This window comes from Momordica charantia (assembly GCF_013281855.1).
Source record: "Momordica charantia cultivar OHB3-1 chromosome 1 unlocalized genomic scaffold, Mcharantia_2.0 BLBB01000001.1, whole genome shotgun sequence".
NCBI lineage: Eukaryota > Viridiplantae > Streptophyta > Magnoliopsida > Cucurbitales > Cucurbitaceae > Momordica > Momordica charantia.
The window spans coordinates 20,099,736-20,127,203 of record NW_028275157.1 but is presented as its reverse complement, the minus strand read 5'-3'; the positions used below and the strand labels follow the sequence as shown (position 1 = coordinate 20,127,203).

The window sequence follows — 27,468 nt, the reverse complement described above, 5'->3', positions numbered from 1 at the left end:
TTTTCAAACTTCATTTTCGGAATACTATTTATGACTCAACACGAACAATAGTCACATTTATTTATTTATTTAATAAGTTAGTTGAAAGCTTCATTCCAGCTACTCCAATCAACTAACTTTACACGACTCCGACTTAACTGTCTATAAAATCGACAAATCGACGTCTTTTGATCGACCAAATCCCTTTTCAAGGTTGTGTCTGTACATCCCTAGTTGGATTATGAGATTTTCTATGTTGATATCATGATGAATGGGTAAAATCTAAAAAAAATTGGTGTTTGATAAACTCTAATAAAACTAAAAATAGCTTATCTGAATTTGGTAAACAATAATATCAACATTTTCCCTCAAATTCCTTAGATGAAGTGATCTTGACATTCAACTCAATCATTTTTTCTGACAAGTTTGACATTTGGTGATCAGTTATTACACACAGAGCCCTTTTCTTTTCAAAGCTGATCTAGAGACAATGACCCTTTAATCATAGGTTAATATCCCTAAAAAGAACCCACATAAAGATGACAAAATCTAGTCTTTAATATTAAAATTATCATATCCCCATCTTTAGTCTCTATCCATTATTTATAGACAAATCTTCAAAAACCAATATTATGACACAGCTCATAAAACAGAACAAGCTTCAATTTGGATAAAATATATTGCATATGGAAAGGCAGTATACACAAGTCTTCCACTTATACATCTTTAGAAGTAAAAAATTGACAGTTGAAGGGTTAAGGATGAGGCAACAAGTTTATAAGTAACCCAGAAGCCTCATTAATTATGCTGCTAATTGGTGCTTAACAGCCAGTCTCTTATTGCATTGAAAAAGAAAAAACTTACTGCCTCAAGCTTTCAACTATATAGGCAGCATACAAGTCCCTACAAATGGAAATCATGAGTGAGTTTAAATGGAAAGGAAATGTAAGTCCTCAAACTTTGCCAATCAGAAAAGAAACATGGGGGCTTACATGGAGTACTTGATAGCATCAATGGCGGCCTCAGCTGGAAGAAAGTCTTCGACATCGACTTTCTTGTTCTCGTTCTTCTTGTCTTTTTAGGTTCAAGGGATGTCAAGGAAAAACAGCATGTGAAACAAACACAAGTATGAAGAAAAAGTGATAGAGATTCTAAAGAAAATGCATTGAAGTGGATACAGTCCTCAAAGAATCGGCGAATTTCAGCCAGCCGGTGTGGGGGAATCTCCTTGATGTCCTTATAGTGGCGAAACTCAGGGTCATCGGCACATACTGCTATGATTTTGTCATCCCTTTCTCCCTGCAGGATGGTAAATGCTATAGTAAGCATCCCCTCTAAAGACTAAATCATGTGTAGGTAAGAGGGGAAAAGAAATCATGGGTAGAGAAAGCAGAAGAAACACGGTGCCGTTGTTGGAAGATAGTTGTTTCGTCGAACATAAAAAATCATGAACTGATTTAAGAAAAAAGGGTTATATATATACTTGATCAATCATGGGCATCAATCCAATCGCACGAGCTCGGAGGAAAGATCCAGGTAGCACAGGCTCCTGCACCAAATACAAAGAGAAGAACAACAGTCAACAAAGATAAGAAGTTGTACAAAGAGACAATGCACTTGACTTCATTGGATGCTACCTGCATCAGTACCAGAACGTCCATAGGATCACTGTCTTCACAAATCGTACGTGGGATGAAACCGTAATTGTGTGGGTAAACAACTGATGAGTAAAGAACGCGGTCTACCTATTTTCACAAATTTTATATATCAGTCATCTTCATTCTTCTCTATAACAAATCGACAAAGTATACATATATGATATGATAACATAACATGACTGCAGTAAGGAAAAATTGAATTAAATTAGAATGCAAGAATGTCAATATACCCCATTGTGCATAATTGCCAAATACAATCATGAGACTAATTACAAATTAAAATATTTGATAGTCAAGAAGAGTTAATATCCAAGCAACAAGCCTCAAGGGTGTGATCTATGGTGTTATGAATCAGACTATCATTCTATATATGCAAAGATCAAAGATTTTTGGAAATTTCTTCATTAGAAGAAAAATTGAAGACATCTATACTTCCCTCAAACTTCTAAATGAGAGACCATCATACTCAAGAACTCGAAACAATGTAACCACGCAAGTTTTATAATACTTCTTTTGTAACATTGCTGCATAGATTCAGTATAAAAGAAAAGAACAGTAAAAGGGTTGGTCATCACACTTTTATAAGGCCACTGGCCTTGTCAAGCTCATATTTGACTTTGCTGCCTTTGCTAATTTCGACAACCTGTCACATAATAGCAATACTCAGATGGAGTTTGGATTTGAAAGTGATAGAATATATATTAATATAATAGACTACTCATTTTATAAACCTCAAGTCAATTGCCATTTTCCCATCAACTATATTTGAAAGGGGGAAAAAAAAGAGCGGATAAAATCTAGTTGGGAACTCCCTTAATGAAACAGAAGAATGTCCTATTTCCATGAACTATTGAGAATGCATGCAGATACCGTTTCCTTCTCTGAACAATTAGCTCAAAGAACCAATCTCTTTGACACCTTCCAACAAAATTTCTTTGAAATTTTTTTGACAATTAGCGGTGTAAGCCTTAAGTAAACCCAAAAACCTTACACAATTGAAAATCGTCGGTGCACCCGGTCCTGAAATCACAAAATTGACCATTATTACTCAAGATGTAATGCAGATATATGATACAGACAACCTCAAGAATTAGATAACTTTAAGCATGTAGGATACAAAGCTAAAAGACCACATACATTCAGTAGCAGACTATCATTTAAAAGGAAAAAAAAAGGTTCACATACCAATCTCCAAGTCGTGCCAAGGGTGAGCAGCAACAGATCTTCGGGACATCGAAGAAAGAATTCTTTCATTGAGACTAATCCTAGGGAACCCTATATTTGCGGAGTTTCCTTCTCCACCAGTGTTTTCCATATTCACCTGGCACAATAGCTTCGTATATGTGAAGATGATTTTGATTTTGTTACTAGACAATACAAGTTTGAGTCATTGAAATGGAAAGATGGAAAGAGAAAAAAAAACACCACAACCAAAAAATCAGAGAGGAACATAAAGGTTATGAAATTATTCCCAACTAATCAAATCCTAACAAATTACAATAAAATTAAATCCAACGAAAGCAGACCAGTATCATATACGCAAAAGGATGTGCAATTATATATAGAAGAGGAAAAAGCAGACAAATCTGGAAGAAACGGGAACTGGAATACTCAAGAAAGTTCTTCCCAGTCGGGAATATATTGCCCAGTTGGAGAAGGAAAAAAGTACATAAGAAATGGACAAAAGCAGAAACTACCCTTCTTTTCTGTCCTCCCCCTTCCCGAGATACATGAGCTCTGTTTTTCTTCCCCATGGGCTCAAGCATTGAAGCTCATAACCCACATGCGAAACATAAAGATAGAGTAAACACTAAACCACAGCAGCGCCGAAGCACAGTAACCGAGTCAAATTAAACCCACAAAGGAAAACAGAAAGAAAGAATATCAGTTCCTCCAAATACAGAATGAGGCGAAATGGGTTTGGCACAGAGGGCATGCACTGAATCGCTACAGCTTACAAATTACAATACAATCAGAAATAGCTCCGAAACAAATGAAAGAAAACAGAGTGAAGGGAGAAACATCAGAAACATTGAACGATTAGAGGAAAAAAACTCACTCAGTTACTAGCAGAGCAGTAGCTGCGTCGAGATTAAGCTTGAATTCAATTTTCGGACACACAAAAGCGATGGGAGCACAGCAAATATAGTGGCAAAACAGATTCTATTCGGAAACAGGAGGAGGAGAGAATTTTGGGAGGGCGATGGGCGAAGCCGCAGAGTCAATCTTGGTCGTTGGATATTACCGGAGTCAATCCCACGGTCGAGGATGAAGACTCGTGTCAAAGCTCTGTTTTCAGTCTTCCAATTTGGAATTTTTGGAAGAACTGCGAGAGGATCTGAGTAACGTAATTGTGGGGGTGGGGGTACGGATGGACGATGAAGGCCCAATAGGATCTCTCCACGTAGCACAAAGCATTACGTCTTTGTTCCTTGGCTGCACTGAATCTGTCTGCCAACCAATAGAATCTTGCCACGGAAGAACGAGTACACGTCACATCAACGTACCTGATTCTGTCCTGCTTGGGGTTGATGCGCTCCGTGGGCGGCCAGTGGTATATCCACTGGTATCCGAGGCATATTTATTTGCTTTTGTTTTTTTGTAAATAATTTTTGTCACTTTTCAAAAGAAAATAATAATTTCGTCGGTTCAATAAAGGGTGGACTAATTTTCTAAAATCTCGACCGTTCAGTTTAATATTTTAAATTTTATTATTTAGATTAATATATTTGGTCCCGTAAACGGTTTGTATTGACTGAAGGAACCCTTAATTAACTAAAACGGTAATGATTCAATCTTTAAATTTTGTAATAATTTAGTTACAATAACTAGTTTTTTAGGTTTCTATATAATAAGCTTACTGTACAACCTAACAGATTTTGCCATTATAAGAATTAAATTATTAAAAAAATTGTAGACTACAAGAATTAAATCGATATATACTAAAATTTTAGTGATTAAATTGTTATAAAATTTAAACTCCAAACAACTATTTATAAAATTTAGAATATTTAATGAAAATGCATCAACTAAATATATTTTTAACCGGGTGAAGTAAACTATTGATATAAAATTAGTTAAATCACATTACAATAATTTTGAATACTTCAAATCCTCAATTTATTTCATTTTATTTTTTCATAACTATACGATACCAGAACCTAAAATTTGCTAAACAAGCCAATCGTAATGGCCAAAATGAACATAACTTGACGATAATTAACATATATCTCCAACCATGAGATTGTGACTTCGATTCTTCACCTCCATATGTTGTACTAAAAAATTATCTTTAATTAACATTAATAGTTTAGAATACATACATACAACACAATTCAAATTATTGTCTCTCTCTTTAAAATGATATCAAGTAAAAATAATTACTGTTACATATAAATGAACTTCAGTTATTCTTGTCTTTTTTTTTCATGTAAGAAATGTATAAATTAATTGACAAGTCCATATCATGATTGTTATTTATTTTGAAGAAAATCATAACAATGGAAAATAATTATTGTAAGCCGATGAGGTAGAAAATGATAATATTTAAGTGGTCATCGGAAAAATAGGTATCTTCCGAATTACAGCCACTAAAAAATTGATAGCCATTTATTCTACTTTCTCTCTTCTTTCATATGTCCATCTTTCAATGATCAATTTTTTTCAGTGGTGGGGGTGGTACAAAGGAAATACATCCTTACCATTAAAGCATCTAAGTTTTATCATTATCAAATTGTGGTTTCCTTTCTTCCTCCTTTTTCTGCAACACAATCATGTGAATTACAGTAAACCTTTCAAAAGTTTGCATCAATATCAACATTTTTATCGATCATAAACGAAGTTGGTGGAGCTCTTCCTGTACATGCTCATGAACTTCGCTACAAATTCTGCATGAATAAATTTGTCAAAACTTGAACGAGTTTTGTCAGATTTTGTATGTTGTAAGTTTGACAATAATAAAATATATAATTATAATTTACCTTCCAATTTGGGTAAAGCACTTGTTCCAGTCTCAGTTGGGAGTTTTTTGTTCTGCAAATGATACAGCCCCCAGTTATCAAACTTGCCAAACAATGTCTTGAGTAGGAAAAGAAAATGGAAAAAGTGAAGCAGATTGAACTAACATAATAAGCATGCCAGTAATAAAGTTCCCTCCTTGACCTCAGCTCAATTCTTTTCAGAAATTGTTCCACAAACTTCTGCAAATTGGGGACAGGGACACAACTCTTATTCAGAAGATAGTAGTATGGATGTTTTACGAAAAAACCCAACAACAGACGTGCTAAATGCAGAACCTGGAGAATTAGTTTCGGATGAACCGAATCAAGGAGAAGCTTCTGAATCTTTTCTTTTACTAGATGTAATCTGATAATAACATAGGAGAGTTAGAGATACCCCAAATAGAGAGTTTGCTAGAGAATAATCTCAAAGTTCAGCTTGTTTCACCTTCCCCAACCACATATACCAATAAGGAAAATAGAGTTACCTTGAATTTGATGGATCTTCGAGAATTTGTGCTGCAAGTTCTACCACGGGCTCTTCCCATCCAATAGGGATTGGCTGGTCATCAGCAAATGGATAACTGTAAAAGGGAAATTTTATTAGTTCTTAAGGATGATGGAAAAGGTCTATTTGAGTACTTAAATGCTGTTGTGTCAAACTCTAACTTGTGTGCCTTGCATGCTTCAAGTGCCATGATTGCTTTTCTCAGGTCCTGCTTTGCTTTACTAGCAATCTTAGAAGCAAAGTTCATGGGCAGGTCAAATTCTTCCTTCTCTGCTATTTGGATTAGTAACTCCATGATCTGGGAAGTTGGAGAATAGCCCAAAAACAATGAATTTAACATGATAATTTCAAAACATCAATCTTCTATCATATTGGAGCACGCTGAGAAGTAATGGAGACCAGAAACAAGATAGTGCTTACTTCATGATTTACCGGAGGGTTAATTTTGATAACTTTGCAACGGCTTATCACCGATTCAAGGATGCCTGTGTCGTCTTCGCAGCAGAGTACCACTTTGCAGGCATCCTTATAGCCATCCATAATCCACCTAAGCAAGTGTTGAGTATCCTCAGATGCTTTGTCTACATCTAAAAGAACTATCACTGGAATTAAGAATATCGAAGTCAGATCAGTGTTAGGTTTATGAGTTCATTAAGTTTCATCATAAAAATCATCTTGAAAGTGGACCTTTGAAATTTGCCTTCGGATTGACATTTCTTGCTTCCACATTAATCGAATACTCGCTGCCTATTTCTTTGGCCAATCCCAGCAAAGCATATTTAACATTTACTTCTGAGCTTAAATTAAGTTCCACATGGTGAGCACTTGATGTTAATGGAACAACAACTTGCGTCGCCTTTCTTTCCTGTTATGATACCACAATGAGCTCCGAGACTTGCTTTCTGTTTAAACTTTCTGCTCATTATAATGAGAAAGAACGTGTCCAATATTATACTATATATTCATAGTTACCTGGATCTGGAAATACCGCAAATCATGAGAAACCTGAAAAGATACACAATGAGGCAACCAACTCAATCAATGCCCGTGTCAAAGAAAGAAGATTTTTCTAATGTCCTACAGCAGTTGCAACAATGGAAGACATACATTCGAACATGAATCACCATATATCTCACGTAGAAGAGCCATCATTAGCAGTCGTTTGCCAGATCCGTGTGGACCCTTGATCAGAATGTGGGGAAAACTGTCTTGTGAAACCTAACAATATATTGAAATCTAAGTGTAAAAACAAAACTATGCACAAGTATGGGATCTAGTTGAAGTGTGCAGGAGTAAATTAAAGAATCCATCCTGCCTGAGAAAACTTACTAATTGCTTGAGAAGTTGGGCCTCATGCTTATGGAAAGTGAACCCATTTAAGGAAACCGGTTGATGCTGATCCGCCCAGAAGGGTCTCAAGTATTCGACAACATTAGCCTTTTCAATGAATGAAGCTTCATCGAGTGGTCGTTTTTCAGGCGATTTTGTTGTCCTGCAAGTCCCGTTCCTCATACATGAAAACCACAACTCATTCTTCTTCTTTCTTCTACTGGCTATAAACCTTCTTGTACTTTCACTCGTCCTTCCACTCACATCACTGATCTTACTACTTTCAGTGCTAATTCTATAACTATTTTCTCTACTTACAGCAGCACTATTGGTCGTGGTAGTTCCAGAAGATGAAATCCCTCTACCATTGAGGTCGACATTAGCATTTACTTGATTATAAGTATCACCATTCTTTTTAGACATGAATTTAGGCTTTGGACTTGTGTAGTTCAAGAAGGCATTTCTCTTTGCTGAGACATTGTTATTCATTCCAATGGCCAAGCTATCCCGTGAAAAGAATATATCACCCGGTGAGATCGACCCCGTGCTTTCAACCACCGGTTCATTAAAAGTGGGACCTCCATAAATCCTCCCATCTGCAATCATTTCATTCATCTCCCCAACTGACATAGAGTTCACCTGGGAAACATCCCTTTGCTGCTGTATGGAGTAGTTCACCTGCAAGGATGGAGCTGCTCTCTCCCTTCTTTGAGATAAATTATTAACAGTATTCGGTTGTTCATCCCTCATCCTCAACCTTGGAGCAGTCGCTGATCGCCTATTGTAGCTTGGTTTTTGACTAATTTTGTTACCTCCATGAGTATAAGTCAACTTTTCATCTTTTCTTGCCCTCATGCTAGATCTTCCGATGTCCTCTGCCGCCGCTTTAAATGGAGATTCGTGTCTTCTTCTTTCTGCTCTCGACATGGGGCTGATGTTTCTCTGAAGCATCACAAGAGCACTGTCGTCTTTGGCTGGCCTGTAAGGTGTTCTGCCACCGTTCCTTCTTAAACCAGGAGGAGAAACATTCGCCGCCGCACTGAATTTCTTGGATACTGCCGACCCTGTTCGTCGATTATCGTAATCCAGGACAATTTTCTTCTCCTTAGGGTCATTCCAAGGGCTTTCTTGCCATTCTGTCTCTGTATCAGACGGTTCATATCCATCCTTCCTCTGCTTCATTAGGTTCAAAGCTGGACTCATTTGACTCGGGCGAATTGCATGAGCGATGCGAAACCCTAATTCAGAGCGTCGCGGTCTTCGCCGAACGATTTGAGCAATTGGGAAATATAAGAATCTCGTGCCACTGAATGAGCGATGCAAAAAACAAAAATTATAGAAGAAAGATGAGGGGAACAAAGAGAATGGTATTTGAAGTGAAATTCAACTCCTGCAAAATTGTATGGATGCTCGAGTCCAAGAAATCGATGCTTACTATGTTATTCGTCGATGGCGACGATGACAATAATTCTTGGAACCGGAGAAGACAAAATAGGGAAACTGGTGCATGATTACAAACAGCTATCAAATTTGCTGTGTGTTTTCCTGAAATTTCTAAGACGGGCTTCGAGAAAGGAAGGTGTTAGGCTTTGTCTTTGCCGATATCTCCAGATATTGTCTTTATCCTCCTTGGCCATGGTGGCTGCGGCTGCAGAATGTGAAATACGGCAAAGTTCGAGCTCTACGAGAGAGTTGTGCACAGAAATAATGGCGGCCATTGGTAATGAACGGAGAACAGTCGTAAAGCCTTCTTCTACTCCAGGCGTTCATGGTGTTTCATCTTCTCGCTCCACTTGATATCCTGTTTTTTCTCTTTTTTCTTTCTTTCTGACAGCGGTACCTTTTTTATTTTTTAATTTTAAGAAACGTATTATTCAGTTTTCTTTATGATTGAGATTGGACCCATCATGTTTTAACCGGAGATATATGTTAAATGGTAACGTTGATATAAAACTCGTAACTTTGCTTTTGCCTTTAAAAGGCTATATACCGTGATTGCCTCTTCCTCTTACCAACGGGATTTTGTTTATATTTCTTGCCATCCCAAACAAAAATATTTAAACACACAAATTATGTTCAATAATATTTAATACAGAGTTGATAGAATATTTATTGGACACTTTTTAAAGTTTAAAACGGTATCAATCACATATTAAAAGTTGTGGATCTATTATTTTACGTTATAAATATATATATCGATAGAGCATAATCCAGTAGTTAATACATCTTATTTATTCTCTACAGGTGGAATGTTTAACCTATCCGTATCATTCTCATTACTAAAAAACCTTACATATAATATACATGAGAATTCAAACATACCATTATTTGAAAGAGGTAAAATTATGTTTTAACCCTAATATTTGATGAGTTAATTCCTCTCTTCTCTCTTACTTTCTTTTTGAATGGTTAATTTTTACAAGGTGCAATTTTCTCATTATAAAAATTTAAAAAATCAATTTGAACCTTTATTTATCAAAGAGGGCATTGGGTTTTTTTTTTATATATATATATATATATAAAATGCGAGAATGTACGATTGGAACCTATAACTTTTCAATATAATATATATACATCTTTTAACTCATGGAACAATGTTAAATTGATATTATTGAAGTTTTACTCCAAATAAATCCAGACCCATTTAATGACATTGGGATAGCCTAAAGTAAACAAAACAAGTATTGGTTTCAAAACTGAGCGAAATTTCAAAATTTAATAACAATACTTTACAAACTATTCTTAAATTTTTAATATTTGATTAATATTTTAAAAAATTATTTATATAAAACAAAAAAGTATTAGTAAATAAATATATATTTTTTAAATCAAATTATTATCACAATGCGTCTTTAAATGTGGGAAGTTTAAATCATAAATCGTAAAAAGAGTAGAGGTGGTAAATAAAAAAATTTCACCATTAAAATAAAGAAATTAATATATGTTGAAGTAATGCACATTTCACACAGTACTTTTCGAAAGTAACTTTTAAAAACAATCCAAAATAATACTTGTCAATTTGTCACTAGCAAATTGCACTAAATCTTTTTGGCACGTGGTGGAATTTGTCATTTAGGTTTTGTTTTATTTTTTATTTCCGGAAAAAAAATTATCATAAAAAGCTTAGCTACCAAACCAAAATATCCTCACTTGCAATGAAAGTGGCCCAAACGATAGAACTGGTTGTATATTTTTTTTAACTTAAAATAAAGTAATAAACTAAAAAATAAAATTGGAACATTTTTTCTAATCCCTTGGTCGTCAACTTTGATAGTTTAGTCTTAAAACGAAAAACCAAATTTACCCTTTATCTGTACCGAATCAACTTTTATCTGAATTGAATTAAACCTCAAACGTATAGAAAATATATAATTCATTAAAAAAAAAAACTAGAAAAAAAAAACGTCTAAACTAAACCATAGCCAAGTAAAAAAAAAAAGTTATAATTTTGTAATAAAGATGTCTAAATTCAATAAAAAAAAACATGCAACCAAATCTAACTAAAAAAATCATCAACCGAAACATAGTTCATTAAATAAAATCAACTATGGATAGTTTAATTATCTATCCTGCCTTTGTTAACTAATTAATAACATAAATTCATACCAAAGTAACTTTATGTAAATGAAATGCTCACACAATAAAAGGTGTTTTTTTAATCTAATTTGCAACTATTAATAATAAGATAGCAATTACAATAGACAAAATCTCTCCAATAATTGAGGATTATCTCGTCACTAAATGGAGATAATTATTTTTCTTTATGGATTATGATTGTGGTATGATGTAAACCTTAATGGTATTATTTCTTTTTAATGAAAACGACGGTTGGTCAACGTGGAAACTAGATCAACAGCACTATCATACTCCACTTTTTTCTTTTATGTGATTTTCTAAGAAAATATAATCTTTATAGTTTTCCGACTGTATCAAACACCATATGATTTCAAAATATATTTTACTAATTAATCAACTCAGCTTCTTCAACATTACATGTAAAAGAAAACAAAAGAAGTGAACGTACAATTTGGGAATACAATAAAATAATATAAGAAAATAAAAAAGTACTACAAACTTTGAAAATTTTCAAATAATTCATGAAAAAAAATGCGGAGTTTAAAAATTTATCGAACTTTTTAAAGGGTAAAAACTAGGCTTGGAGCAAAGCGATAATTTAACCACATGAATTAAAAATCAGAGAAGGCAGAAGACGGCACTTTGAACCTCAGAGTGAGAAATAATCTGTTCGTCAGGGCGGTGGAGGAGAATTCCGGTCGACGGAACAGAGAAAGATGAAGAACAACTTTTTAACAACACGGCGGAGGATTTGGCCGCGTTTTGGAATCCGGCGAGGAGCAAGAGAAGACACGGCGGCCATTTTGGGGCAACGGGCAATGGCGGAAGACCGAGAGGCTTTGGCTGAGAATTGAAGAAAAAAATGAAATTAAAACCGAGTGAGAATCTGATATAAATAGGCGAAAAAGAGTCGAACCAAAACGCGTGGGCACGCGTTTTGGCTTCTATCAGCGCAGACAAAAGAAGTGAAAGTTATTGAACTAGGCACCGGTAACCTTTTTTTTTCTTGAATGTATTAGAACTTTAGTTTAACTTTTACTGCAACAGATCATGTGGCGACCGAACTCAACGACCTCTAACTAAGTATATGTTAATTACTGTTGAGCAATGTTCGTTTTGACTCTAATTTGATGTATATGGTTTGATTTAAACCTATAAAGTTGTCCTTTTACCTGTCTAAAAAGCTAACCAATTTCTTTGATATATTTTACTTCACAAAAAATTCTAATATAGTCCATTAACAAAGTTAGCTAAAAAAAAAAAAAAAATTTAAGAAAACATCAACTCATTGTCACATGTACATTGAAAGAGTCTCAATTTATAATGACAAAGATAAAAACGATTGGTGAAGTTTAACTAAATTATATGATATTAAATTGTAAACTTTAAAATGGTAAGTATTAGTTAAAATGAAGCTCTAACCATAAACATTATATTTAAAGTTATAAGAATCACGTTGAAACTATAATTAAGCTGCAATTTGAAAGAGTCAAGTTTATTAAATTGGCCAAAAGATTCAAAGGAACATGCATGGTCTTCCTACGTAAACCAAGTCTTCTCTTATTTTTAGACAAATCTTTTAATTATTTTCTCAAAAGATAAATCGTCAGATATTCGTGGTCAAGATTAATTCTTTACAATTACTTAATATATCTGAATTTTAATTTACGCCTTCGTGGATGTTTGGTTCTGTACTTAAATAATTTGCATATTTTTTAGTACAATATGTGAAGTGGGATCGAACTCACATTTTTTAATTGGAGATATATGATAATTACCGCTCAGTTATGTTCGTTGGTTATAAATAATTTGTATTTAATAAATTTTTCAAATAAAAAAATGTCTAAGTGTTTATAAAAGGGAAAAAAAAGAAGTTATACAATACATCTACTATATTTAAAGTTTGCATCTAATATATCTTTGAAATTTAAAAGAAGGTCTATCTCAATGAAGTAACTAATTTTTAATTATGCATATATGACACTCTACTCTTAAAATCCGTGAGATTACTTATAAGTTGACAATGTATCAAATAGATTAAGGGTGTGTTTCAGTGATGTCAAAATCACTTACTTTTTCATTGCGAACTAGAGAATTGATTTTAGGAAAACTTAAAATCATTTTAAATTTATTTTTAAAGTATCAGTAATTTTGGAAAATCAATTACTCTAAAATCTCTTTTTTCAAAACCACTAATTCTATCATCACTCCCAAACACATCCCATGGATAATACTTCATTTTTAAATTTTTTTGATGAATCTCTTCTCTTATAATCTAATCAATGTATCACCATTAATTATTATCAATGGCACGAACATAATTCAATATCCCTTGGTTGAAAATATAGTGATATATATATATATATATATATATATATATATATATTCTTTTTCTTTTTCTTATTTTGAATGAATATTAATCGATAATAGAGGGACCATAACCAACGTTTGTTTTTTTGTTTTTTAATTGAGGACCAAAGATAATTGATGCAGCAAACTTAATTATGATGAAGCTAAAACCCTTCTTAGTTCAATGACGCAGGAAATAAAGTTATATTATTAAGATAATATTCAAAAAGCTGCAAATCATATATAATAGAATAGGATAAATTTTTTATATCAATTTTATCTTTTTATTATAAATTTCTTCATCATTATTTTGAAGTCAATTTTGTAATTGGAGCATAAATCTATCTCTTATATAGTACTCCTCCAACTCACACTCTCTCTACTATTTTGTCTCATCAAATTTCTAAAAAAATGAATCTTCTCATAATCATAAAAATTAGTTAATTATTGAGTAACAAAGGGGTACAATTTTTATGCTAATTTTACTATTTTATTATAATTTTTTTTACTATTATTTTGAACACAATTTTAACATTAAAATATAAATTTCTTGATCTCTCGAAATACTCCAACTAACAAACCCTCCCTCTTCGGGATTTTGTCTCATCAATTTTCTCTCAAATTAATCTTCTCATAATCATTAAAAAAATGGGTTATTTATTGGATAACAATGCAGGGTTATTTTGTTGTTGTTATTATTCAATAATGTCAAAATTTGACCACGTGAGATTTTGTTTGTTGTTTCTATAAATTAATTAAAAAAAAGTTATGCATTATTTTTAATTATAATTAATAATAAAATTTCAAAAATTTGTAATTTTTTTTTTATTTTCTACAGCTATATAAAGAGCTATTTCTTACCTTCTTTATTATTTTTTCCTACCAAAACATGAGCCTTATTTTTTAATTTGGTATATTTTTATCCTTTAGTTAATGTCTTGCATTTTCTTATATTTTAGTGAGATTATTTGGTATAAACTTCATCTTTTAGTTTTTTTCCATGTAATTTTAATAAGTGTATTTATAGAAAATATTTAATTACATAAATAAGAGCTCGAAGATGACACACTTGCATTTTTTCTTTGTTAATATATTTCTTCATGACTCAACTAAGAAATCAAAACAAAATTTTCTTTCATTTTATGCCTACTACTTTTAGGAAAAAAACGTAAAAATTTTAAAAATACGCGTTAAGTTGTTTACTTAGCACATATTGAGAAGCATCAGTTTTTGCAAAAGTAAAATACAGGAGCCAAATTTTAAAGTTTTATTATGAAATTTCATTTGTGTCATTACTGGTAAAATATTAAAAGTGGCCAATTAACCTTAAAAAAAAAAGAAGACAAATAACTAATTAATTTTTAAAACACAATTTAATAAATTAATAAAAGCTAATTAATCCAAAAGTAAATACTTAATAAAATAGTATTTTAACCTAACTAATTAATTATCCAACATTTCAACCTACAATCATAATTGACGAAATTAAAGATTGAATTTTAATAACATAGGTGACACGTCACAAGAGTGAGAAAAAAAAACCCTTCGAGCTTCGGGCACTCAATCTGGCTTTTCCGGGAAATTCTCTCTCCCGACTCCGGCCAGAAATTTCGGAAACTGGCCGTGTCGTTGGCCGGAAAATTTGGAGGAGCACTTAATCTTCTCAAATTTGTTACCGGAAGTTCCACCATGGAAGCTCCGGTCAGGGCATTCCGCCCCTATGTTCTCAATCGCCGCCTCTTCTCCAACACACTTCCTCCTTCGCGCCTCCTTTCATCTTCCGAATCCAATCGGAGCGCAATTTTCCGGCAATCTTCAACCTATTTCCCTCCCACTCCTCAAAACGGATCGGTTTCCAAAATCTCGCTCTCAATCAATCTTTCTCACGGCTGCTCCTCGCCCTTTGGATCTTCTTCCTCTTCTCTCGGCTCCAGCCCTTCTGATTTTCTCTCTTCTCTTCCCTCATTACAATCTCTAGGCTCTCAATTCGCGCCTAATCATTTCAATTCGTCTCTATCCGACCCAAACGGCAGCGCCTGGACATGGAATCGAGCTTCGGAGAGTGCAATCGGTGGAAACGTGGGGGTTTTGGGGGGCGAAAAGCGAGCGGCAACCGTCGTGTTGCTAGGTTGGCTCGGGGCGAAGACTAAGCATCTGAGGAGGTACGTGGAGTGGTACAATGCTAGGGGTATCAACGCCCTGACGTTTGTGGTTGATCCGAGAGAGTTTCTTTGGTTCGCGTTGAGTCGGAGAGTTGAGCAGCGGATTTCGGATTTGGCGGAGGAGCTCATTTCTTGGTTATCGGACGGGAAGGAGAGTGATAAAGATCGGTGCCTGATTTTCCACACTTTTAGCAACACGGGATGGTTTGTGTAGGTTGAATTGAATTATGTTATCGGTATCCTATTGGAATTCCTTCTGAGACTTCAATTTCGACCTAGAATTAACTTTGTTTGGTTCTTCTTCTTTCAGATATGGATCCATTCTTGAAATTTTGCTGGGGCGGAAGGATTTGTTAGAGAAGATCAAAGGGTGCATTGTTGATTCTGGAGGAGGTGAGCCATTGAATCCTCAGGTAACTGATAGCTATAGAAATTTTGGAACTCTGCTGCACGATAATATATTTGATCTGAAGAGTTCTAAATTGTTTACTGGGTCAAACATCAGCATATCAAGGAACTTTCATTCATCACAGTAGTTTACATCATAATGAAGAAACCCATTTGTTAAAAGTATAGTAGGAACTGGTTACTAAAATATGAATCTCAATTTCAATCTGTCACTTTGATGCTCTCTCTCTCTTTCTTTCTTTGGATCCAAAATTGTTTATATCAGAATGTAGTCATTGTATACCTTGAAGTTTTGTTCTTCGCTCAGTTTTCCAAGGCTTCTAAATAGCTGCGAACCACAAATCTTGGTTATATTTTTGATGCCATAAACTATGGGAACATATGCAGACAACCAGTTAGATAACTTACATTGTTATATTTTGTTTTAAATGTTTCTGAACCTCCATAGCAATAAGATAATTTCTTGCTTGCTCTTATCCAATCTGTTTTTCTTTCCATTTTTTATTCCCATTCAAAGTGGAAGAGAGATGCTGATATCATCTTGACGACCCTCGCAGGTTTGGGCAGCTGGATTTTCTGCAGCCATTCTCAAGAAAAATAGTTCGTCTGCATCTACTATGGTTAATGGAGAGGAAATTAAGGAAGCACAAAAAGAAGTGAGTGAGCCCAAAACTATAGACAAGAAACCTCTTGTATTGGAAACCTTTACTCTATCAACACTGGAGAAGTTTTTCTCAGTCGCTCTGAAGTTGCCATATGTCGACGAGTAAGTTATCTGATTATTTCTAGAAATCGATCCATATTCATGTGAAGATCAAACGGCCATACTCATATTATATCGATACATATCAATTGTTGAGAACTGACCATTTCCTTGCAGGAGATTGAAGAAGCTTGTTTCAGTTCTTACAGAGAACCAGCCCTTGTATCCTGAGCTTTATCTGTACAGCGCAGGGGACAAAGTTGTGCCATTCGAGTCGATCGAGCTACTTATCGAGAAGAGGAAGAAGACAGGAAGGAAGGTTTTGTCATACAACTTCGGTTCTTCGCCACATGTTGACCATTACAGAGCATACCCTGATATATACTCATCGCAGCTTCACAAGTTCTTGAACGAGTCTTTTTCTGCATAGTTGCTGTGGATTTTCCATAAATCCAGATGAGGGAGTGTTTGGATGAAGATCCGGAAGGAGTGAGATCACTTCATTAGGGAAATAATTAACTTTTCTTGTTTTTTTTTTTTTTTAGGTTCAACGTCAGGGTTCAAATAAATGGATCAGCTAAAGCTCCATAACAGGAAGCTCCATAATAGGGGTGAGAAGAGACGCCCAATTTCAGAGGTTATTTTTCAAACAACAATACTTGGTTTAGAAATACTGATATATCACTGAAAAAATTCGACAGTTTATTATTTTCTTAAATAACATAAAAAATACTTCTCTTTATGCATTTCTATCACCTATGTGTTAAAATTTTAATGTTAGATCACAAAATCTAAATCTATATGTAGACCAATTAGCGCCTCAGAGGTGGAGGTATATACCAATTACCGTTAAACTAGGTTCGTTTTGGCTAATATTTTTCATTTTCAATACATACAAGTATTGAAAAATAGAATAAAGTTGTTACTCTAATTGAATAAACTATCTATACTCTATGTCAAGAATTAGTATATATATTTTTCATATAAAGTGATTGTTGATTATTTTCACTATTTAAATCACGAAAAAAATATCATGTACTTTTAATTTAGTTGAATGAATCATTTGAAAAGTGCTATCTTTTTCTAATGGAGTTCATTTCAATTTTAAAGATTTTATTTATTTATTCATTTGGACGCTTGCATATATGGTCAAGTAAGTCAAATTGATTGTAAATAGAGTAACAACAATCTGGATTTGCAAATATCACAAAAACAAAACAACCAAAATTTTACCCACGGAAAAGATTGAAATGACGACTATTACAAATAGACTTAAATGAGATATACGAGGTTAAAAAGAGAATAACAGAATTAATATATAAAATAATCTTTTAAAATTGAATGGTTGTGACAAAGTTTAATAACGTCTTACATGTTTTCTAATAGGAAAAATTGATACAAAATAGAATTCGAAATACACCCATCAACCATGCAAATTTGAATATAACTCAATTGATTTAAAGAAAATACACCAACTATAAGAATTTAATGATGATTTTAAATTAAATTTGTAAGTATAATATTTAACCATTTCATTTGGGTTGTCTCAAAATTAACTAATTATGCACTGTTTGCTAAATTATTTTCAAATTTGTACTAAAAAAATTTATTTTCAAACTCGTTCTAAAATTTATTTTCAAAAATTGTTTTGTTAGACCTCATTTTAAAGAATTGAAATGGTAGCTACGTCATGAAATTTGTCACAAATTATGATTTAAAAAATACATTTTTTTCCTTTATTTCAAAAATGGTAGGGCTGTCCAATATAAGCATAGTTTATCGGTTAAGGTATCTTGCTCATTCTCTTGAAAGTTGTAGGTTCAAACTTCTACCCTCGCATTTGTTGTACTAAAAAAAACAAATTACATAGTGAGATCCAACCTTTTAACTTTTGAGATAATAATAAATGTCTTATTCATAAAATATTCTTGAATTGTCGTGGTTTAAAAAATAGTCAACAAAAATAATATATATATATATATAGAAACTTCTATCAGTTCAAAAAAAATAATGATCAATTTTCAAATAATTGCTCTAGAAAAATAGTAAATGAAACATATTTTTTCAAAACTTTTCAAACAAACTAAAGTTTTGAAATTTTAACCTTGTTTTTCAGGATAGTATCCAAGTTATTGTAATAACAATCCACTTAAATTGATTAAGACACATTTATCGGAGATTTGAATTTTCGCCTGAAGGTTGAATTACAATAGAATTTGAGTACTTGATTGAATTATGTTTTTTTTTTTTCTTTTTTTTTGTTTGAAAAACCATATTACAATTATAAGACAAGTTAAATAATTCATGGACTCAATTTATAATTCAAGTTTGAATTAATTCCAAAACAATTCTTAAAAAGAAAAATTAAATTGAAAATAAATTTGAGAGTGGCAGTGTGGTCGTCGTTTTAATCTCCCGGCTGCAGTGCACGTCTGCCGTAACCGCCCGATCGATCATGGTGGAGTAACTGTCTTCCCAAACAACAACGGCTACTTCTACTTCACCATTGTAAAACCAAATTTCAAATTTCAATCCCATTTTTAAACCCTCTCACCAAATTTACTCTCAAATCTCCATCACCATCCCTCGCTCTCTTCTCAAATCTCAAATTTCCAAACCCTAGAGTTTCTTCCTCGTATTTGCTCCGGCTAATCATCCCCCACACACGAGGTACGTTCTCTTTGTTTGTGCCTCAAATCTTTTGGAATGGAATCTTGAATGTTCTCAAGAACAGTATTCTTTTTGCAGAAGATGAACGATTTGATGACGAAATCGTTCTTAAGTTATGTGGAATTGAAGAAGCAGGCGCAGAGGGACGGAGACTCCGCCGCTGGCTTCGACATTGAATCCGGCGGCCAAGAACTCAACCCTACAGAAGAACAGAACCTGTCTCTGTTTTTCCGACAAGTCGACGAAATCAAGACCGAAATGGAAGAGACCACCAATCTCTTAACCGATCTTCGGAAACTGAACGAAGAGGCGAAATCGACTCACAACGCCAAAATCCTCCGCGGCCTGAGAGACCGAATCGACTCCGATATGGTCTCGATCCTCCGAAGGGCAAAACTGCTCAGAGAGAAATTGGCCTCTCTCGACCAATCCAACGCCGCGAACCGCCTGATCTCCGTCGCGTACGGCGAAGGCACCACCGTCGATCGGACGAGAAGCTCCGTCACGAGCGGATTGAGAGTGAAACTCCGAGAGATGATGAACGATTTCCAGTTGTTGCGGGAGAAAGTGGTGGCGGACCACAAGGAGGATCTGAGGAGAAGATATTTCGCGGCGATCGGGGAGCAGCCGAGCGAAGAAGTGATGGAGAAGATAATGTCCGGGAGTGTGAAACTGGAATCGTTTGGGGGAAAATTAAGAACAGAGTCCGAGTTGGGGGAGCGAGTCAGGCACGAGTCGGTGATGGATATTGAGAAGAGTTTGAATAAGCTTCACCAGGTGTTTCTGGACATGGCGATTTTGGTGGAGAGTCAGGGGGAGAAGATGGAGGATATTGAAGAGAATGTGGCGAGAGGTGGGAAGCTCATCAATGGCGGAACTTGCAGCCTTTACTATGCGAATCAGATGAAGAGGAAGAACAAGAAATGGGTGTATTGGGTTTGGGGTGTGATTTTCGTTATATTGCTTGTTTGCATCATTGCTATGTTGGTTTCTTAGAATTCTCTCTCAGACTTCAACTCATAAATTGAGAATTTTGTGGTCACCACGTTGTTTTTGGTTTTTCTTTACTTATAATACAAAAGATTGAATATTGTGAAATAACTTCAACTTAATCACAAGATTCCAAGGAAGAAAAGCCTTCCCATCAAATTGAGAAACTAGCAAATTAAGATATGTAGTCAAATAAAGAGCGAACTAACTAAGTTGGTATTGATGCCTCTACTAGAGACTAAAGAATCGAAAAACATTGACTTATAACTTAGTTGAAAAGCACGGTATAGAGTTTGACTAATTGAAAAAAAAAAACGGTGAGAAAATAATCATAAATGTTAGGAACATCATACTAAAAATGAAATTGCTATCCAATGGAATTTTATATTTGTATTTTAGAAAGTCTTGTGGGTAGTCACATGAGTATCTCTTCTTGAGTATTATCTTGACTAGATAAGACTACATGGTATGAGATTTATTTATTTATTATTATTATTATTATTATTTTTTTTTGAAAAAGACGTATGAGCTTTCTTAGTCCTATTAATTTGCATTTTTAGCTAGGTTTGGATATTTTATTTGATAGTATAAATGCTATTTTATTTGGCTTTGTGGTCAAGTTCAGACATTTTCATGTTCTTTTAAAATTTTGTGTTAACCATTACTCTAAATAAACCATTATTTTTTAAAAGGAATATTTAACTACTTATCCGTTTAGTTTTGTGGTTAGGTTTAGAAATTTTTTTTTTTTAGAGAAAAATACTTCATTAATCAACCGAAAATATTTGCAAGGTGATGGACAAGTAATTCGCAACGGATCAACCTTTACAAAATCACAAATCCCACCAGAATCTTGCGAATAACGAATTTCATTAACAGCCCAGAAAATTTCTGTCAAATCGATATCTTCTCATCTCAAGAGCGATACCACCTCCGCAGAATGAGATTCCACTCGGATTGAAAAAGTCACAAGATAGTTATTCGCTCGAAGCCCTTCAAGAACGGCCATGGCTTCCAATGCCTTGATGCTACTAGGGTCGTCCACTAATTTGTTCCCCGTAAGAATAATAGCGCCCTCCCAGTTCTGAAGCACCCAGCCGAGAACGCCCATCTAATGAACTACTGACCAAAAAGCATCAACGTTCAGCGCCTAGGTATGGAGGGGAGGAGGTATCCATCTTGACACTCCCTTTAATACACTACTCTGAAATATGATTTGTCTTGTATCATAGGAGTCTCTTGTTTTCGTGTTGTTCTCTAAAATATATTTTTTTGTCTGCTCTAACAAAATTGCAAAATTGTGTTGTTCTCCTTTAAAAATGATGTTATTTTTGTGACTCCAAATCACCTACGACCCGAGCAGAAACACTTCCAATTCGTACTTAATTGAGTTGTCTAAAATCCACGCCCAATAGTCCTCCATGTTACAGCTTCTTCTGTCAATGTTAAAAAATCCAACATTAGAATTTAGCAAAAAATTCCAGATCCGTTTAATTACCTTACACTCCCAGAAAATATAGGTCCGGCAAAACACACAGCACATTTTATTGTATACTCAGATTAGAAGACGAATGAGCCACATAGACGTTCTGGATTTTCATTCCCAAATGATAAGCGCTCTTCACCAAAAAAAAAAAGCCTTTTTTTATCCGCACCCCAGATAACTACATATGTTAATTCGTTACTATAAATAAACCATTATTTTAAAAAAGAATATTTAAATACTTATCGATTTTGTGGTCGGATTTTAACGTTCTTTTGAAATATGTGTTAATTCGTTTCTATAAATAAACCATTAATTTTAAAAAGAATATTTAAATATTTATCGATTTTGTATTCAGATTTAAACATTTTAATGTTGTTTTGAAATGTGTTTTGGTCTAATACTGATCTTTTTTTACAAAATAAGCCTTTTGTAAGGGTCTCTTAAATTTTTTAATCGTTCTTCTCAAAACACAAATTTTCTAGTCATCACACAAATCACCTTCCATGTCCCTCCTTGCTTTTTTTTTTCTCTTCCAGACTCTATCTCTCTTCTCTCTCCCCCACTAATATTTTAGACTTACCTCCTTATTTCCTCTCTCTACCTCCATCTCTCTCTTTTTCCAGATTTTTTTTCCTCCTCTCTGTTTTCTTATCGTAATTTTTTTTTTCTCATTCTCCCTAAATTTTCTTGGAGTTTCTCTTTTCCATCTTCCCTCTTTCTCTATTTTAAGTAATTTTTTTTCCTCCATGATTCCCGTGACTGACTATGGATGCATCAAAGCCGACGAAGGAGGTCGTTCGCCGAAGAAAGAAGATCAGTGGAAGAGGAATGAGGGAGCGAGGTTGAGCGAGAGGGAGCGAGGTTGAGCGAGAATTGAGGGAATCTAAAAATACTATCTCAATATTAATTCAAATTTGTTTCCCGAAATCTATTCTCAATCTCATTAAATCTCTGAACGTAGTTTTAATTAGGATTGAATTAAAAACCCCTCCTTTTGCTTTCATCTCTTTCATTCCTAATTTAAAATTTAATCAAATCAAAATATCAATTTAAAATCTAATTACAAAAAGAAAGTATTCGAAATTGAAATTTAATTCAAATTTTTCCCAAAATCTCTTTTTTAATTAGAAAGCAAAATTGGGGATTGGAAAAGTAAAATTGGGGGATTTGAAATTCAATTATAATTAAAACTAAGGGGATTGATGAGAGATTTCGGGAAACAATTTGAATTAATATTAAAATTCCTTTTTCTCAAAATTAATTTGATTTGATAAACATTAATTCAAAATTAATTTTTAGATACTATAAAAAAAACAATCTCATTAAAAATATTATTTTTAGATTCCAAACAATCTCATTAAAAATATTATTTTTAGATTCCCTCGATCTCTCTGTCGCTCACCCTCGATCTCTCTGTCGCTCACCCTCGATCTCGCTCTCTCGCTCTCTCGCTCACCCTCGTTATCTCTCTTTATCTCCTCCCTCATTCCTCTCCCACTGAGCTTCTTTCTTTGGCGAATGACTTCCTTCATCGGCTTTGATGCAGCGGTCGTCAGCGAAGTCACAGGAACCATGAGGCTGCTGGTTTAAAAAAAAAGCTGAAAGATTTAGCCGTTTTTTTTAAAATAAATTGCTTTTTGTGGTTAATAAAGAAGAAAGGGAATAATAGTAATTAGAAAAAATGGAAGAATGTATGGAAGAAGGAAAAGAGAAACTCCAAGAAAATTTTAGAGAGAATGAGAAAAAAAACTTTGCTGAGGAGGAAAAGAGAATAATAAAAAAGATAAGGAAAAAAAATCTGGAAAAAAGGGAGATGGAGGTAGAGAGATGAAATCAGGAGGGAAGTCTAAAATATTAGTGGAGGATAGTGAGGGTCATTTGGTATGAAGGTGATGCCGCCTACAAATCTTGTGTTTTGAAAAAGATAATTAAAAAACTTAAAAAGACCTGTAGCTTAAGGAAATGGCCAGTTTTCTTCTTTCCTTCTTTCTTATGTCAGCAAATGTCAGTTTTCTTCTTTCCTTCTTTCTTATGGAAATTGTTTAAAAAGTTTGAAGGCCATGAACAAGATAAAGTAGGATAGTGGTGGTCCATACAGAATTTTCCGAGAGGAACAAGGATTTCAAACCAGAGGAACACCAATATTTCGAAAACTTATGAGAATCTATTGTCATGTTCACGCTAACAGCAGAATCACCATGGGCTCAGACCATGTCTCTGCTCGAAAACTGTTCCACCATGAAGCACCTGAAGCAGATCCACGCTCAAATGATCAAGACAGAGACGGCCACAGACCCCAAATTAGCCACCAAGCTTCTAACGCTCTGCAGCACACCTCATTTCGGAAATCTCCATTACGCGCAAATGGTTTTCAATGGAATCACCAGGCCCACCACTTTCATGTGGAACGCCATCATTAGAGCGTACTCAGACAGTAACGAACCAAAAATAGCGTTTCTCTTATATTGTCAGATGCTTTCTTCTTCCGTGCCGCCCAATTCTCACACCTTCCCTTTCTTGCTCAAATCGTGCCGCGATTTGTCTGCCATGGGGGAGGCCCTTCAGGTCCACGGACTGATTGTGAAATTGGGATTTGGGTCGGATGTTTTCGCCATGAATTCTCTGATTCGTGCTTATACGTTATGTGGTGACATTCAGTATGCACGCCAACTGTTTGATCATATTCCTGAACGAGATGTCGTTTCTTGGAACACGATGGTTGATGGGTATATCAAATTTGGGGACGTAAAATCAGCGTATGGGGTTTTCTTGGAGATGCCGTTGAAGAATGTTGTCTCGTGGACGTCGATGATCTCGGGGCTAGTTGAGGCAGGACTGGGCGTGGAAGCTTTGGAACTTTGCTGCGAAATGCAGAGGGCGGGATTTGAACTTGATGCGGTTGCTGTTGCGAGTATGCTCACTGCTTGTGCAAATCTTGGAGCGTTGGAGCAAGGAAGATGGCTCCATTTCTATGTACTCAACAATGGAGTCCATCTTGATCGAGTCATTGCCTGTGCTCTAGTAAATATGTACGTAAAATGCGGCGACTTGGAAGAAGCCTTGCAGGTTTTTGCGGAGTTGAAGGCCTCTTTGGTATGCAATTCAGATTCAGCATCAGTTTATTGTTCTTACACTTAGTGGATATTTGGTTGGTGAGCTTATTAAGTGAAGAGTACTGAACACAGTTTCAGCAACTTCTTAAATCGAGATATAATTTCTGAATATGCTACCAACCATATTTAAAAACAACCTGAGATGATAACTCTATGTTTTTTTTATTAAATCCCTGTTAGAAAGATGTCCATGTATGGACGGCCATGATTGAAGGTTTTGCTATTAATGGGCGTGGAGTGGAAGCACTGGAATGGTTCAACAAAATGCAGAGAGAAGGAACAAGACCAAATTCCATCACTTTCACTGCAATTCTGACGGCCTGCAGCTACGGAGGATTGGTTGAAGAGGGAAAATCTTTATTCAAGAGCATGAAAAGTCTCTATAACTTGAGTCCATGTATTGAGCATTACGGGTGCATGGTTGATCTTCTGGGTCGAGCCGGGCTGTTGCAGGAAGCGAAGGAGTTGATCGAGATGATGCCGATGAAACCGAATGCTGTGATATGGGGAGCTCTACTGAAGGCTTGTCAGATTCATGGGGATTTTTTTCTTGCTGGCCAAATTGGAACCCATTTGGTGGAAGTTGATTCAGATCACAGCGGGCGGTACATTCAATTGGCAACCATCTTGGCTGCAGAAGGTAAATGGAAAGAAGCAGCTGAATTGAGGTTGAAGATGAAGAAGCTGAGGGTCCTAATTCCTCCGGGAAAGAGTTTGATAACTTTAGATGGCGTTGTTCATGAATTTCTAGCTGGGCATCAAGATCATCCACAGATGAAGCAGATTCACCAGAAGTTGAACCAGGTTGCAGAGAGATTACGCAAAGAAGGGTATTCTAAAATCACCATTGAATTCAAAAACTTACATCGATAAGTTATGGTATATTTGAAATTTTATCATATTCTTTAACAGGTACAAACCTGTGACTAAAGATTTATGGCTTGATCTTGAGAATGATGAGAAAGAGACAGTGATGGCGCAGCACAGTGAGAAGCTGGCGATTGCATTCGGATTGATCAATATGAAACCAGGAACGACGATTCGAGTTGTTAAGAATCTAAGGGTATGTGGAGATTGCCATGACGTTGCGAAGCTCGTATCTAGGATCTATAAAAGAGACATTGTAATGCGGGATAGAGTTCGTTTCCACCATTTTAGAGATGGGAGATGTTCTTGCAGAGATTACTGGTAGAGGGGCAAGATTTATATGTCCATGTTGATGATATTCTTTTGTCACTTTCAAAGATTGTTTATGCACAATCAAATTCTAACTTCAGAATGTGTAATATAACATATTATGTATTCTTGTTAATATTAAATGATTTATAGTCGCAATGTTCAATCTCATTTCCTTTCAACTTATTAAGACATGCTTCTGCCAAGAAAAGTTCTTAAGATACCTTTGGAAATGTTGAGAAATTTTCATGTTGGGGACCTTAAGGTAGCTAAATCTAAGCTCCCTTCAAGCATAAAGCAAATCAAAGAAAAGTTCAAAGATATATAAATCATAAAAATATTTCTTTTTTCCTCTGTTTCTCAACAACATAAGGCCCAAACTTGAAAACTACTCTATAAGAGAGAAAAGAAAGAACAAGTTAAAATAAGCTATAGTTAATTTTGGATACTCTTCTTTCAACTTCAAAGTAGACTGAAGCTTATTTTATAATTAAGCTCTAGAATCCTAACGTGGCTCTATACTTACAACTACATATTACCATCAACGACCAATAAAAAAATTAAGACATAATTTTGATGAGTAACTTGATCAAATTACTTATGTGGTAGGTAGGATCAGAACCTGCCACACGTACCACTTCATCTAAAAACATGTGTTGGACCATACTCGAATAGATCAAGAATGAGGTGTGACATGCAAAGTCACCTATATGACTAGTCCGATGAAAAGCCTAGCTCGACACGGACATGAGAAATGCAGATGCCACATGCGTAAAATCCGCTGACACGTGATACGAGGTGCTAGAATGGCTGACGACGCTTCCCAATAACGTTCTCCTATAAAAGGTGGGTCTATTCGTCTCCAAAGTACAAAATTTTTAACTAAGTATCAACTTAAGTTTGAGAGTGATAGCAGAACATCAACTTAAGCTTGAGACCGACTGAATATCCACTTCAAATCTAAAGCGAACGCATCACCTTGTCCAGAATCCTCTATCAGACTTCATTTGAAAGAAAAAAAAAGAAAGGAAAGAAAAACCTAATCCATCAAAAAGATGTAACAGTAGCTGCCAATTCTTGATTCGATGTAATATACCAATCCACGCGGATCTTCTTTAGCATGCATATAATTTTAGTATAATTGACCCTTGAAATGACCAACCAACCTGTTGCCATCTTTGATCTTTCCCATTACCAATAATCTCACAAATTTAAAAAATCTCCTTAATAAATATAATAAGTTTTTGAGGAGAATATGAGTCTATGACTATTACCCATCTTTGCACCTCATGAGTTCGTTTGGTATCTTATTCACTAAATCTAGTGAAATTATATTTCCAAAAACAACTTTTCGACTGCATTT

The 27,468-nt window shown here is 34.8% G+C and overlaps 5 protein-coding genes across 7 annotated transcripts; 3 read left to right on the top strand and 2 right to left on the bottom strand.

The window, feature by feature from the left end:
* Positions 1-624: 624 nt before the first annotated feature.
* Positions 625-3,929, bottom strand: PPA2 (pyrophosphorylase 2). 3 transcript variants are annotated; one of them, XM_022277501.2, is made up of 9 exons: positions 3,697-3,929; positions 2,823-2,970; positions 2,629-2,657; positions 2,215-2,280; positions 1,617-1,724; positions 1,463-1,528; positions 1,158-1,278; positions 972-1,053; positions 625-882 (listed from the first exon to the last, which is right to left on the bottom strand). In XM_022277501.2, the coding sequence occupies exons 2-9, from the start codon at positions 2,950-2,952 to the stop codon at positions 840-842; spliced, it is 645 nt and encodes a 214-aa protein (XP_022133193.1). In that variant the 5' UTR covers positions 2,953-2,970; positions 3,697-3,929; the 3' UTR covers positions 625-839. The 3 variants fall into 3 exon arrangements, with proteins under 3 accessions (XP_022133193.1, XP_022133192.1, XP_022133191.1); XM_022277500.1 differs by having other exon boundaries at positions 2,823-2,958; positions 3,697-3,926; XM_022277499.2 differs by lacking the exon at positions 3,697-3,929 and adding an exon at positions 3,335-3,670 and having other exon boundaries at positions 2,823-2,958.
* Positions 3,930-5,167: 1,238 nt separating this feature from the next.
* On the bottom strand, positions 5,168-9,311 carry LOC111005686 (uncharacterized). Its single transcript, XM_022277287.2, has 12 exons — positions 8,908-9,311; positions 7,473-8,778; positions 7,251-7,361; positions 7,116-7,148; positions 6,831-7,008; positions 6,564-6,745; positions 6,305-6,441; positions 6,124-6,219; positions 5,933-6,002; positions 5,762-5,836; positions 5,618-5,669; positions 5,168-5,524 (listed from the first exon to the last, which is right to left on the bottom strand). The coding sequence occupies exons 1-12, from the start codon at positions 8,979-8,981 to the stop codon at positions 5,460-5,462; spliced, it is 2,379 nt and encodes a 792-aa protein (XP_022132979.1). The 5' UTR covers positions 8,982-9,311; the 3' UTR covers positions 5,168-5,459.
* Positions 9,312-14,899: 5,588 nt separating this feature from the next.
* LOC111005983 (alpha/beta-Hydrolases superfamily protein) lies at positions 14,900-17,416 on the top strand. The gene is made up of 4 exons (XM_022277714.2): positions 14,900-15,769; positions 15,870-15,972; positions 16,525-16,733; positions 16,848-17,416. The coding sequence occupies exons 1-4, from the start codon at positions 15,087-15,089 to the stop codon at positions 17,098-17,100; spliced, it is 1,248 nt and encodes a 415-aa protein (XP_022133406.1). The 5' UTR covers positions 14,900-15,086; the 3' UTR covers positions 17,101-17,416.
* A 1,510-nt stretch (positions 17,417-18,926) lies between these two features.
* On the top strand, positions 18,927-20,441 carry SYP112 (syntaxin of plants 112). Its single transcript, XM_022277429.2, has 2 exons — positions 18,927-19,340; positions 19,419-20,441. The coding sequence occupies exon 2, from the start codon at positions 19,422-19,424 to the stop codon at positions 20,334-20,336; it is 915 nt and encodes a 304-aa protein (XP_022133121.1). The 5' UTR covers positions 18,927-19,340; positions 19,419-19,421; the 3' UTR covers positions 20,337-20,441.
* A 3,352-nt stretch (positions 20,442-23,793) lies between these two features.
* Positions 23,794-26,276, top strand: LOC111005281 (Tetratricopeptide repeat (TPR)-like superfamily protein). Its single transcript, XM_022276730.2, has 3 exons — positions 23,794-24,909; positions 25,110-25,759; positions 25,842-26,276. Exons 1-3 carry the CDS (start codon positions 23,989-23,991, stop codon positions 26,119-26,121), a joined length of 1,851 nt encoding a protein of 616 aa, XP_022132422.1. The 5' UTR covers positions 23,794-23,988; the 3' UTR covers positions 26,122-26,276.
* The last annotated feature ends 1,192 nt before the right edge of the window (positions 26,277-27,468 follow it).